This window comes from Musa acuminata, chromosome BXJ2-11 (assembly GCF_036884655.1).
Source record: "Musa acuminata AAA Group cultivar baxijiao chromosome BXJ2-11, Cavendish_Baxijiao_AAA, whole genome shotgun sequence".
NCBI lineage: Eukaryota > Viridiplantae > Streptophyta > Magnoliopsida > Zingiberales > Musaceae > Musa > Musa acuminata.
The window spans coordinates 6706585-6720601 of record NC_088348.1 but is presented as its reverse complement, the minus strand read 5'-3'; the positions used below and the strand labels follow the sequence as shown (position 1 = coordinate 6720601).

The following is a 14017-nucleotide window of genomic DNA, read 5'->3' as shown; positions in this document are numbered from 1 at the left end:
TTTTATCTTCATTATCCCTCCCCTCTGTTTTGCCCCCTCAATTCTATCATTGTCTCTGCAAATCCCATCGACGACGAAAAGATCCGACGGAGATAATGACAAGTTCGACGGAACCAATGGTAAAGAAAAACTATCATACGAAAATGTCTTTGAAAGTTCAAATAAATTATTAAAAAATTTCAAAAATAACATTTTGTATAAACATTTATCTTATATTTTATTTATTAAGCGACGAGGCAGAAGCAGATCTTGAAACACCTACTGATATCCCTTCCTGTACAGGAGGAGAGAGGGAGAATCTGATACGACTTTATTTGCATTGAGACAACACTTCCCTTTGTATCGTTTTCAGAAGAAGAAAAAGGAAAAGAGAACCAACGTGAGGGAACCGTAGCGTCCAGCAACCACCAGAGCTTCGTAGTCTAATACATGGCCACCAACTCTGCTTCTCCCACAACATGTCCGTCCATCTAATCCACCAGCCTTTCCTTTGTCACCTGTCAGAAACGTGCACAAACAACTAAGGAGGAAGAATAGATAGAGAGAGAGAGAGAGAGGTCAGAAGGCGACAGTAAAGAAAATTACAACCTCTTTTCCGCCGAAAGGTGGAAGAAATAGCGTTTCAAACTCGTCTGTCCGCTTCTTTTGTCTATAGACGAAAGCTCTTAAGACGACGTTTCTTTTCTTTATTTTTTAAATTTGTTTTCAGGAATTTTTCGAACTTGTTTCCAAATAATAATAATAATAATAATAAATGGAACGTATATAAATAAATAAATACCTTGTTGCCAAGACGTAAGGTTTGGTCGAGCGCGTACAGCTTGAAGCGGATGTGGTGGCCGGACGTGGGCGGCTTGGGGCCGCGCCACCCGGGAACCTTCCAGTCGTTGTTGCCCTCCTTGATGCCCGCGTACTCCCCGCCCACAGCCTCCTCCTTGCCTGGGAAGCCCTCGGGGAGGTCTCGGAGACCCGGCGGGATGTTGACCACCACCCAGTGGGTCCAAGGCACACCGGGGCCGTCCGAGTCGACGGGCGCGTCCACGTCCTCCACCACCAGTGCCAACGACTGCGCCTCCTCCGGTACGCCGTACCACTCCAGCGGCGGCGACATGTCCTTGCGCGCCCCCTGGCCGTCCCCCGTGTACTTGCGCGGCAGCCGCCCCTCGTTGCCGATGGAGGGCGACACCAGCTTCAGCGTCTCCTGCGCCATCGTGACCGCTTCCCTTCCCTTCCCGCTGCAAGACGATTGAAGCTACATCACGACGGTCGGGATTAATAGGCCTGCGTTCGTGAGCTTGAGGCAACAGGTGGAGGTTTGCGGAGCTCGGTGCACGTAGCAGATGATTCATGGACACGCGTCGAGCTCTCCGGCGCCATGGACGTAGGCCATTTGCCGGTTCCGGTCGCGGGGCGTCGCTGTTGATCTACCACGTCAGTATCCAACCGCATGATACCAACTCAGCAGATGGACGTCGCTTGCTGAAACCCCCATGTGAAATAAAAGACTTTTCAGAAGAATAAAGCGAACAAACGGGAGAAATCACAACCAAATTCACAGGCTTATCGAACAATACCGATTGATAACTACCGAACACGGGAGGGAGAGTTCGTAAGTGAAAGCCAGCCCCTGTCAAATTCATGTGCGTGACATCCGACTCTTCGTTCGTAAAAGCCCTCCCGCTGAAGCTTCAACGGGGTGGTGGAAGGCGACACGGCCGGTTTGGGGATGACAGATATGAATGGCTCAATGAGGAAAAAGGTCTTGGATCTCAGAGACATAATCAATCTTAAGCTGCGAGAGAACTTGGGGGTTATTGTCAATGATGAAACATGTCACTGATAGAGTAATATACATTTACCATGGTCCTGAGAACACGTAACGGAACCATAAACGCAACAGAGGAGGAGCCAGCGAACGGCAGTAGTAGTCTCATGCCGTTGACGTGATGATATACGAGGCCAGTAGCCATGGCCGTTGACGTGACAATCGCCGGGTTGATCCTCCCGGCAATGAATTTTGCCTTCAGCTCATCTACTTGGGGAATGCTATAGTTCCTTGCACGCATGTTGGGTAGCCCAGCTATAAAATCCATATGGTAGCTTGTGTCATCATCCTGTACATTACCAGTAAATGCAAAAGATAGTTAGAGAATGGACCACTTTCCAGAGACCAACAACATGTCAGCTTAACAAATCGATACAGGATTGCAAGTCCACAATCACTTCAGCTACACTGACTATGAATACAACAACCACAATAAATCGCCATAGAAAAGCAGACTTTAAAGACTACCAAGTAGAACAATAAACCAAAAAGTGGTTGATAAGAATAATACGAGAGATGGAACAAAAATGGAACAATAGTGAAAAGAAAAGGTGGAACCAAAATGACAACAAATGAAATCCATTCTTTCAATGCAACAAGTGACTAAAATTATAACCATTTCAACAAAACAAAGGTCTGAAAGTATACAAGAAGGGAAGATGTGATTACAGAAAACTGGGTCATCTAGAAGCCAAAGTTCCCAGGGCGAAACTCCTTTTGTGTACAAAACAATATAAATTTCAAGTATTGAATGGTATCAAAATCATTTGACCCAAAGGAAACCATTATATGACTCTTCAAAATATGCAAAGTATGCCCATCATAAGAGAAATCAAGCAAGTCAAGAGCAAATCTCATTATGAATTGAACTCCTGAAGTTTCAACATGATTGAAAAGTATATGTGCATATATCCTTAGGAGATGCCATATATATGTGTGTGTGTGTGTGAGAGAGAGAGAGAGAGGACTAACCTTCTCAAACTGAATTGAGTTCATATGAAATCCTGGGGGCAGCTTCTTGGCACACTCTTCAATCTTTGCAATAAGGTCATTGATGACAGCAGCATCATCAACTGGAAGCAGTGGACAGGTTAGTAGCTTTCTCATCGGTCACAATTTTAGCATCTGCCTTGGGCCAAAAATCAGGGACTAATACCTTATGAACAGCTTCAGCTAACTTCTCTGGATTTTTGGTCCAGTCAGGAACAGAGTCCAAATGTCTCAACTCTAAGAATGGAAGCAGCCATGACAAATTGAAGGTGGCTGGGATCAATAGATGAGAACTGATATGGTCGTGGAAATCTTTTAGGAGCAGACCAGAAAGGTGGACCGGTGCTGGTGGTGGCATCCTCAGGGATAGTAAATGTCAACTGCTTCACACGGTTGGAGAAGCAATCTTCAAACCTGAGAGGACACTATTATAAAAAATAAAAACATGAACAGAATATAATTGCATGATAAAAAAGAAGTCTGCGCAAAAGTATCAGATACCAAATTCTGCCTGAATAAAAATCATTATCAGTGGCCATCGAGACATACATATAAAACAAAGCCCTAGTAATATACAATATAAGAGTCCGAAATTCCCCCTCGAAAAGAACAAGAGAAGATGCTGAGGGTAACCTTAGTCGCGCCCAGTTAACATATCAAGGCACTCGAGAACACGTTCAAGAAGTTCCCTAGCCTGGCCATCACCAGCATTCCTCGTAGAAGCAGCATATGCATTTGGATTAGATAGGAATGCGTTGACTCTATCTAAAATGCATTTGGGTGTTTTTTAATTTTCATATTAAAAAAGATATTTTTTTTTAATTTTTTATAAGCAATTAAAACAAACTTCAAAAGAATAAAGAAAAAAAAAATTAATATCCCCATCGCTCCTTCCACTTTGATATATTGGTGTAATCAAATAACCTCGACAATTCAACTTGTGTTCATGCAAATATTACAAATCTGCAAATTGTCAAGAAGAAAAACTTAACAAAGATGAATATTGCAACAGAAGTTATTGTTCAACAAACACAATGACTAGAAACACAGTGCATTTCCGTGAATCGTTAATGATGAGAATATGAGGTCCTTCAGATAACAGAATTATATCCAGAGAAAAAGTGCTAAAGAATTCAAACAAAAATATCAGATCGGTGATCCAGAAACGTTACCGATCTCAGCACCAAGGCCCTGAAGGCCCGAAACAAGAACGTTCGACGCAAAGAGCCGGCGCATGGTCTCCCGTCCGTACGCCGCCAGCTGCCGGCTGTGGAGGTCCTCGTCGATCTCGGCCTGGTTGCAACCGTTCACGTCGACCTCCATTCCGTTTGCTTGGCTGTTCTCCTCATCCATCGCCGATGCACCCTCAGCAGCCGCGGAAGAGATCAGGGAGGCACCCCTCGTCTTCTTCAGCAAAGTCTCGTCCGCCGCTGCTGCAGCCTGGTCCTCGTCGATCTCGGCTTCCACTGCTCTTTTCCTCGAAATCGTATAGAGCGGCACGCTGCTCACAACCCAACAAATCAGAAACGATAATATATAAAAAAACAGTTCCCGGTCTCAAGAACGACCGCGAAACCAACCCAAACGGAAATCCGAACTCGATCGGTCGATCGAGAGAGAGGGAAGAAACAGAGACGTACCGCAGGGGTCGGAAGCGCGCCTCGTCTTCTTCCTCCTTCTAGATTGGACTCTGATGAATCCCATCGCCCTCGATCGACCGGTCTCATGTCACCACCAACACTGCCTCAGTATCATGGCGTGAGAATCGACGGTTCCGGAAGAGAAGGCGATGTTTTCCCACCTGTTTATTATTATCCTTCGAAATACCTGACCTTTGATTGGACCAAATATCATATGGGGTCCACATAAAACTCAACTATAAAGACAGGAATGAGTAAAAATAGGTGGTCGAAGAATTAATCTTGAACGATAGTAAAAACTGTTTGTTTCTTCCACCCTACGGCAACCTACACAATAACTACCTGCCTTCTGATTTGAGTCAGGGTGGAACCCATTGGAGCTCACAGCAACCGGTTACAAGGCCGGTGGGGAATCCCCGTATGCTTCCAGGGTCAGGGAAGAAAATAAAAGTAATTAGATTTGGGCGAATTCATGGAAAACATTAATAGTGAAACTTTTTTTTCAGAAAAATAAGTATATTTACCCGTTTGTCCTTCATCTACTAGTGTCCTCTGTTATTAACCATTGCTCATCGTCGGCCCTTGCAATCTCGTCATGACTCATAGCCCTTGTGCGAGGGGTTATCGTCGCTTACAACCCTAAGTAAGGATTTATCAATCTACAGGTATCAATCTTTGTCATCCTATTGTTACTTGTGACCCTCCAGAGTTTATCGTGTGAGGTCGCCCCCCTTTGCTTATGATCATCACATAAGAGTTCTTGTCGTCACTCACAGCTCTAATGTGTAACGGTTGGCAGCACGAGCAACTAAGGGTAAAATGATATATTTTTTAAATATTATATAGGTAAAATAATTTATTCGTTATGTTAGAATTTTTCAAACCTAAAACACAATGATATGTATGAAAAACATAAAGCTATAAATTTTTTCAAGAATTCATCAATTAGATAATGTAAAAATGGTACTAGTTTTTCGAGATATGTTCATAATAGAGAGGAAAAAAAAAGGTGAAAAAAGAAGCGAAAGAAATAAGCTAAAATCTTCACCATAAATAAATAATAGATAATATTTTATAACTAAAATTAATTAAATATTTTTAAAAATAAATTATATATGTTAGCTAAATGATTCAACAATAATTTATGTGGGTGCAATGATACCCTAATGCTCTACTAATTTGGAGAGATTCTCCTACTTTTTTTTTTTCTTCTTCTTATGGATTATATCTATTTTATTTTTAACTATATTTGATTCTTGATAAAATATCCAAATCGATGCAATTATGGTTCTGTTATGTATCATTGTAATCTACATTCGTCGGTTCTTTTCTGATACTCCAATTTAGTCTCACATCTATCATAGATAGAGAGACATTCATTTTATAAAGTCACGTTTATTATTATTAAATTTCGATTTCGGCTAATTCGGTTTATTAATGAGTTAGTCATTTTTATGATGATTAAAAATTAATCATGATTCAGAAAATCTTAAATTTCTCAATAATATGTTATTATTTGTTATATTTCAGATAATGTTTGCTTTATTCAGGCAAACTCTTCTGTGATGTTATTTTTTGGAAAATATTTTTTAGCCTACTAATGTAATAGATAGGTAAGTGCTACATAAAAAAAAGAGAAAAAAAAGCTCTTCAATAAATAATTTATGATGACTTCCATCTTGTGGGGGAAAAAAAGGAAAACATCTTTATAAGCATTCACAATAAAAAAAAGAAAAATCATCTTTATAAGCATCCATTACTTGAATGATTATAAATGCCAAGGGGCATTCATTGCCTTATACAGTGCACCTAAAGCTACTTAAAATTTGTTATTGACATGCTTTAATTTGTTTTTCAGCTAATGTAATATCCTAATTTAATCCCACATTAAATCAATTTAACTCAAAATCAAATATTATAATAAAGCCATATCCCAACTTAACTAAGAATCAAACATTAATATAAATATAGTGCATATAATGTATAACTTGAGACTTAGCTTGGTAATAACTTGAGATTTAATCCAGTATAAGCATTAATCAAATTTAGCATGCGAGACTTTATATAGTGATATCTACATACACATATTATCATATATTTTTAAAATAATTTAATTTTTAAATACATGAGTGGAATTTTTTTTCACAAAGAGAATTGATATATAGGGATATGGATTGGATCATTATTTGTGATTAATATGATCACAAATTAGCAAGATGATGAGAGTGGGGGGAGAACACTATATATTAAAAAAAAGTAAAAATTAATAATATGACTTATATAGTTGATGCATTTGATTAATGCCTTTTGTGGGATGTATCATGGCATATTAATCAAGCTAAATGATTTCTCACACAAAAGTAAACGACCCGTGCTGATACCGAATAATCCTAGCCGTCAACGCCATCAGCAATTCTACTCGACGCCGATCTCACAATGGTTGGCTTTCTGGGTATGATTTGGGCGTGTAAAGCACAGCCCTTGTATTTCCGAAACAGTTTCCTACCAATTAATAGCTTTCGAGTAGCTCTCACTCGGGTCCCACTTGTCCTCAAATAATAACGCAGGTATACTTGCGAGTAACGTATTCATGTTCTTTGTCTTTGTTGTTCCGTTCTCCTTGTGGGAGTCAAAAGCACAGCCCGCGTATTCCTCGGGTCCCACTGTAAATCCAATAGTAATGCTGGTATCTCGAGGAGTGATGTTCTCTCTGTGGGCGTCGAAAGCGCAGCCCGCATAGTTCTGAAACAGTTTTACCCCAATTTATCTCTTTCGCGAAGCTCTCACTTGGGTCCCACCCTGTGTCGAATGGCAACGCAGGTCTTCGAACGAGTATCGTTCTTTCTCTGTCTCGTTCTGAACTCTTTCGACTCGACCCTATCTTCTGCTCTCCTTCGAAACCTCCCGCGGCGAGGCCCGACGCCGTAATCCCCACCTCGCAAAACCCTAATCACCCCATCCATGGCGTCCATCAACCTCGGATGGATCGGCGACAATTGGTTTCCGAAGACCCCGAAGCCCTCCAAACCCCCCTTCTTCGCCTGCATCGGCAGCCATAACTTTTCCTTCCCCAATCCCAAATCCAACCCCACCGCCTCCTTATCCTCCTCCTCTGCCCCCGCAGATACCAAGGAGGCCCCTGGAAAGTACTCCCAGATGCTGGACCAGTTCTTCTGGGAGTGCGATCACCGGCCCGACTTCCGCCACACGCCGGAGGTCGAGCGTATCCTCGCCGACGACACCTGCTTCGACAAGAAGGAAAACCCCACGCCCGAGGAGGTCGAAGAGAACCGGGAATGGTGGGAGGAGTTCAACGAGAACCCCGTGGTCGAGTTCCTGCGCCGCGCCGAGGTCATCGCCGACAGGATCAACGAGCTGGAGCTCGAGAAAAATAAGCACCCCTACCGGCGAGAGGACCGGGATCTGTGGAAGAAGCTCCCCCATGTACCTGGGTTGGACGGGCGGCCGATGCCGAGGAAGTCGATAAGGACCAGGAAGGAGTCTGACGACAAGTTCTGGGATTTCGCCAGGCAGTTCTTCTTTGGGCTGTGGGGTTTCCAGCAGCGTCCGTACCCTCCCGGGCGGCCCATCGATGTGGCACAAGCGATCGGGTATAAGCGGCTGGAGAAGCGGTACTATGACTGTAAGTCATAAGCTTTGGTGCATTCAACAAATTCAACTTAGCAATTTGATCCTGATGTGATTTACTCTCCATTTTACTCATTTGTTTGCTACTTATTTGGTGTTAAACCCCTTTGTGGACTGATGAGACTAGAGGGACAACATAGGTTGTAAATGGTTAATTGGTAAGTAGTTTTATAATTCAAAACCTTATTGGGATGAAAAATATAAGGTTGTAAACAGTTAATTGGCAAGTAGTTTTCGAGTTCAAAAACTTATAGGGATGAAAATATCAGATCGTGGGTGGTTGTTTGGCAAGTTGTTTTTGAGTTCAAAATCTTTAGGGATGAAAATATCCAGCATTGAAATAGAAAGATTCAGGGTTCTTTTTGTGCGTGCATGTGCGGGCGTGGGTTCTGCATTTGTGGTTTTTTATGGGCACGATACTTAGCCCTTTAGTTAGTGCTTTAGATTTTATTGGAAACTTGTAAAAGGCTCAACTAGATTTAGTGAACACTAGTGTTGGCTTTTAGTTATAGTGAAGCTTATTACCAATTAAATCTGGTAGCGGCTCTGCTGGCTGTTATTTGGTTTGCAAGGTAATAGTCAGTATGATTCATTTGTTTGAAGTTCTAAAGTTGCATTAAGATTAAAATAGTTTGCTTAAAGTTGTTTGTAAAATGTTGCATTTTCTACTTATTAGCTAACAGACTATGTAATTTTGGGTAATAATGCTTGCTAAGGAATTCTGTCATGGACATGGGTCACTGGCACAACGCGATATTCCGAGGTCAACATTGGACAAGACGAGAATCAGTGGTTTTATATCTTCTATATATTGGTAATCAATTTGTATATGAAGATATATTTTACACAATTAGACAACTTACATCCATTGTATACTTATATTCATTACCTAACAACCATTTGCCATAGAATTCAAACATGTATGCAAAAGGTTAAGGAGATAGGTACCGTCACTTTGAGTTAAAAAGTTCAAAATACATGCTTATCTCCAATATTCAACATGTCTAGAAGCCTTATGTGGATTTTATGAGTCCTATATATTATATGTTAACAAAAGTCTGGATGATGGACTTGTCCTAATTTTTGAAAGGTCTTAAAGGTATTCAACAAATTGGTGTTTGACACGTACACAATAAGAACAAGCATTTTCAAGTGCCTTTCTTCACGAATGGTTGTTATGGTCTTGTTAACATGTAAATAATGGTTTCCATGCCAATGTTGAGATAATTATGAAGCCATCCACTCTGTGTTACCATGCACCGAAGAATTGATCGCAGTATAATGTTCTCTTATGCACAATTCATTGGTGTGGTTGATTGAGTTTAAATGGGTCTTTATTTATAAACTTTCTTTTTGGCTCATCTTATATCATGTGCCCCTTGGCATGCTCCTTTCTGATTTTTTTTTTAATGTAATAGTAGTAGTGGAGAATAATGGTCATTAATTCTCTATAAATTGTTATATGTATGGTAATTTGGTATTTCTAGATTGTTCTTGGATAAGCTATCTTCCTTTTATCTCTTGGTATGTGATTTTGGTTACATGTGGGTTTGTTCTTGTTCTTAACTTATGCTTTTTTATATCCATTTCTTGAAATTATTCACAATTCTGAATGCAATAGTTATCATGAGAAGCGGCGGCTGGTATTACAAGGACAGGCTAGGACGTACCAGAGGACCATTAGAGCTTATAACTCTTAAAACTGCATGGGCTGCTGGGATAATTGATACACACACATTTATCTGGGGCGAAGACATGGATGAGTGGGCACCTATCGGAATGGTCTATGGCTTAGAGAAAGCAATTGCCACTTGGGAAGGTTAGTTCAAATTTGACAGAGTTATTATGGTTTGCTTGATAATTTTGTAGGCAATATTAGAACGCGATGAGCTTGTATGCTTACTAGTTAAGTGTGCTTTACCCAACCCAAGAATTCTCATGCATAGCATTTTAGAGATTAAATGTTAATTACTTGACTCTTCTCTATGATTTATCATAACTGAATAGTTTGTAAGGTAGTATTTTGATTAATTGCTGCTGAATTATGCATTGTTCATTTTTATCAGTCAGACTAGGTGCTGCTGCAACAGCTTTCCTTCACAAACTACAGAAAGGCATATCTCCCTGGACTCCTCTAAAGGGATTTGAAAAGAAGACTTACAAGGAATTACAAGAAGAGGCTATTGAGAGCAAAAAACGTGACATGGCAGTACTTCAAGCCAACGGTGGCATATGGCCTGGTGTAAGAACTCCTAGCCATGCGATGTTTCTTTGGGCTAGTGGCTCCGAACTCACTACAATCTTGGAAAGAGATCACATGCCTAACAAATATATTCCCAAAGAGATGAGGTATCACCTTCCTAATTTCTCTTCTTCGTTGATTCTGAATCAGATCCTCCCTTTCGGTTTATATATCATTTTCCACATTCTTCACATATCATTTCTTTATTTTAGTTTTGTATTAGGCAGTGCCTGTTGTTTGAAACTTTTGATGGATTGAGTTTGTGCAATTTTGTATTTTACTTGCTTTGTTATTGAGTTTGATGCTTACAGACCAGAAAAAGACGGGTCCAGTGTAGGAGTTTCACACTAATGCATGGTATGGGGTGTCAGTCTTATCTCTACTTGCAGACAGGTTATTTCTGTGAGCCAAACTCAATTCATCCAGGTTACAAAAGAGCAAATTTACCATTATACCAATGCATGCCACATTGGTTAAAGGCTTCATAATATAATTAAATTATAAAGGTGCTCTTAAGCTTTTATTTTATTTTGTACAATAGGTTTGAGAAGCTTACTAGAAATCATCTAGACCACATTGTCACAAAATTAAGTTTCTAAGCACCACAAACTTTGATCATGTACGTCAATAGGACTTGGCTGGGTACTTTGCTTTCAGTGTGATACCCTGGTTAAATGGCCGTGGAATCACTATTCTTTTTCTCATTCATCTCAATACTGTACCTCTAGTTTTTATTCTAATGCTTGTTTGTATCCTGTCTGTTAGTTAAGGCCTAAACTAATTTGTGTTTGTAGTTGGTCCACTCAATTGTCATCTCTAAGCAAATTCGTAGAATGAGAATAGAAAATTTGGATGCCACTGGGCAGGAACCTTATTATACATTTGTTGAATTGCAGGAACTGTGGTAACTGTAGTTCCATTGGTTCACTGTCATGTAAGTTGTCAAATTTCACAAATCTGATCCAGTAAACATTTAGGATAAATTATCTGGATCAATCGAATCAGAGGGATTGCTGAAAACTTCGAAAGAATAACCAGAATTGATTATAAGTTGGTTTTGGAATCAGTTGGAACAAATTGAGATTTGATTGAAGCTGTGGTCGGGAACTTTTCCCACAGAGATCATATAGCATCAGGCTAACTAGTCTTTCTTCGGCCTCCTAAAGAAATTGAAACTAACAGGAATTGCTAGGAACAAGCCAAACTCCATCTGAATAGCGGAATGTGGTCAAAATTGGCGGAATATAATTGAGTATCCACCAAGCTACAGCTGATTCCATGAAATTAGTAGACTTCATGATTGGATCCACCTTATTCCATTCCTGGATCAGTAGGATGTTGCAGACCATGTCTCTTAAGGTTTTTGCAGACCATTTTGGCTGCAGACCATATATCTTTTAAATAGGATGTCTCTAAGATTTTTGGCTGCAGACCATATATCTTTTAAATAGGATGTCTCTAAGATTGTTGGCCACAGACATGTTGCAGACCATGTTTCTAAGATTTCTGCAGTCCATTTTGGCTGCAGACCATGTCCCTCGAAATTAGGATGTTGCAGACCATTTTGGCTTTAGTACACCAACTTTTTGTCTCTAAGATTTTCAATTTTTTTTTAATAGAAATCATATATCTATAAATGTGGTCCTTTGCATTTTTCTTTTCGAATGATCCCTTCTTGTATGTTTGTTTTTTTCAGTCTTAGTAGCAAGTAAACCTTTTCTTATCCTCCCCTTCGAGTGTCTACTTATCATAAAGAAAGGAGTGATATGCAGGCAGTTGTTGGTATAAATGCAGGAAGAGATAGTAGCAGTTAGTCATTTGCTATTCTGATTTTTTTGCACTTCCTTTAGCTGCTGCGGAGGGACATGGTTTGGTTACACTCCTCTTTTTCCTATTTCTAGTATGCCGTGGAAGATTTTTTGTTCTATTGGTTGCTTATTATCTTTCTTCATTACATTTACATGCAGTGCATTCTTTTCTGAATTAGTCTGCAATAACTTCATGAAATATAAATCTTATGTTCTGCTTGAGTTGGTTTTTCTTGGTGGAATTTATTTCTTAATCTTCTTAAAGGCATGCAAGTTTTTGAGTGAGATCTTGATCTCATGTACAGGTACCGACTTGCAAAAGTAATCCCTGGATTAAGGCCTTGGGAAGTTTTAAGTGTAGAACAGGCCATGGACCAAATAACATACGACGGAGACTGGTACCGTGAACCTCTTGGTTCATACACCACAGGTCCACCATATCTCAAGCAGTGGAATAGCGACGTGAAGGTAGCCTCATTTGTTTTGAGAAGAAGCTCTTTTTTCATTTGCCTTCACCTTGAAATCTTTGTCATTCTTCAACTTAACCTTTTCTTTTCTGATGAGGTAGTAGCAGTTATCCAATCATGTTGGTTTTTTCACAACAATGGCATGAAGGCTGATTGATTAAGGTCTTTGTGCTATGTTAGACAGCTATAATAGGAAAATACACAGGGATACAAGAAATTGAATAATGTAACATGCACTTTAAAAAGATCAATCTGAAATAAGTACTGGTGTTCAGAACGCCAAAAGGTCATGACCCGATCAAGTCATGACTTTGATTGCATTTTGAATCTGGTGTCCTGCATGTTTGATATATTTGCTTTTATATGCCATCTGATGCAGTTGTTAGTCGTGGGTCAGTTCATCTTTCTAAGAAGAGTTTTATCACGGTTAGGCGGTAAGCAAAATAAATTAGTGATCATGTCAGTCTTGTGCCCAACATGGTTGTCTTCAGAGGCTGTTTAGAATCTTTATTACCTTTGATTCAGCTGCTGATCGAGGTCTAGTTCACCAACTAACGTGGATGCCTAAGAAGAGTTTTACCAGGTCACACTGTCAGCACAAGAAAACAGTGATTACTTCAAACTCATTGTTGAATATGTTTGTCTTTATCCGCAGAGGTTGTTCACAATCTTCTACAACCTGAGCTACAGAGTGTACAACAAATTTGTGCGGAGGATTCCTGGTTTTATCCAAGTAATGGAGAAAGTGCATGCCGACGCAGCCGCACGGGATGAGCGGCGTCGAGCGAAGAGGGAAGCGCAGAAGAGGGCTGAGACTGAAGCCGCCATATATGGCCGACGAGTCTCATCCGCGATCCATAGCCGAGGCACGGATGCTGGTGTCAGTCCTTAGGTTTCTTGAAGCATTTTGATCCGAGGTGAACATAACACAGCAAAGACTCTTGATGACAGACAGAATTTGCTGTTCCAGGTGTGGGTTATCAACTCTTTACCTTCTCAGAATTGCTATTCTATCTGTTTGCAAATTTTTTATTGGATACATACATTGCAAGTGGTACAACAATCTCCTCCCATAATTTATGATATTAGATTGACTCAAGACAGGGACACAAACCAATAAAATTCAATATGGCCAAAATCAATTATGTAGGCATCTCCTAACCCATGAAAAAAAAAGATCAAACAGAGTCATGCTGATTGCATGAGTCAAAGGTCAAGACATTTAGTTGTCCTTTTCAATCAATAAAGGTGAGAGTCCTTTAAATTACATATAAGCACAAAAATAAGCTGCTAATTTACATTACTTGAGATTGTTAATACCAAAGACAACTGGCCAGCATATAGTTTGGTCTCTGATAATAATTGGTCGACGGATATTATTAGTCCTTATCACATGA

The 14017-nt window shown here is 40.1% G+C and overlaps 2 protein-coding genes and 1 pseudogene across 3 annotated transcripts; 1 reads left to right on the top strand and 2 right to left on the bottom strand.

Moving 5' to 3' along the window:
* Window positions 1–262: 262 nt before the first annotated feature.
* Window positions 263–1522, bottom strand: LOC103970707 (uncharacterized). Of its 2 annotated transcripts, XM_065133269.1 has the most exons (3): window positions 782–1522; window positions 589–649; window positions 263–497 (listed from the first exon to the last, which is right to left on the bottom strand). In XM_065133269.1, the coding sequence occupies exons 1-2, from the start codon at window positions 1208–1210 to the stop codon at window positions 623–625; spliced, it is 456 nt and encodes a 151-aa protein (XP_064989341.1). In that variant the 5' UTR covers window positions 1211–1522; the 3' UTR covers window positions 263–497; window positions 589–622. The 2 variants fall into 2 exon arrangements, with proteins under 2 accessions (XP_064989341.1, XP_009382876.2); XM_009384601.2 differs by lacking the exon at window positions 589–649 and having other exon boundaries at window positions 782–1498.
* A 130-nt stretch (window positions 1523–1652) lies between these two features.
* Window positions 1653–5059, bottom strand: LOC103970948 (ubiquitin-activating enzyme E1 1-like; annotated as a pseudogene).
* Window positions 5060–7321: 2262 nt separating this feature from the next.
* LOC135627883 (protein TIC 56, chloroplastic-like) lies at window positions 7322–13719 on the top strand. The gene is made up of 5 exons (XM_065134303.1): window positions 7322–8098; window positions 9725–9922; window positions 10170–10452; window positions 12459–12621; window positions 13276–13719. Exons 1-5 carry the CDS (start codon window positions 7417–7419, stop codon window positions 13510–13512), a joined length of 1563 nt encoding a protein of 520 aa, XP_064990375.1. The 5' UTR covers window positions 7322–7416; the 3' UTR covers window positions 13513–13719.
* Window positions 13720–14017: the final 298 nt, after the last annotated feature.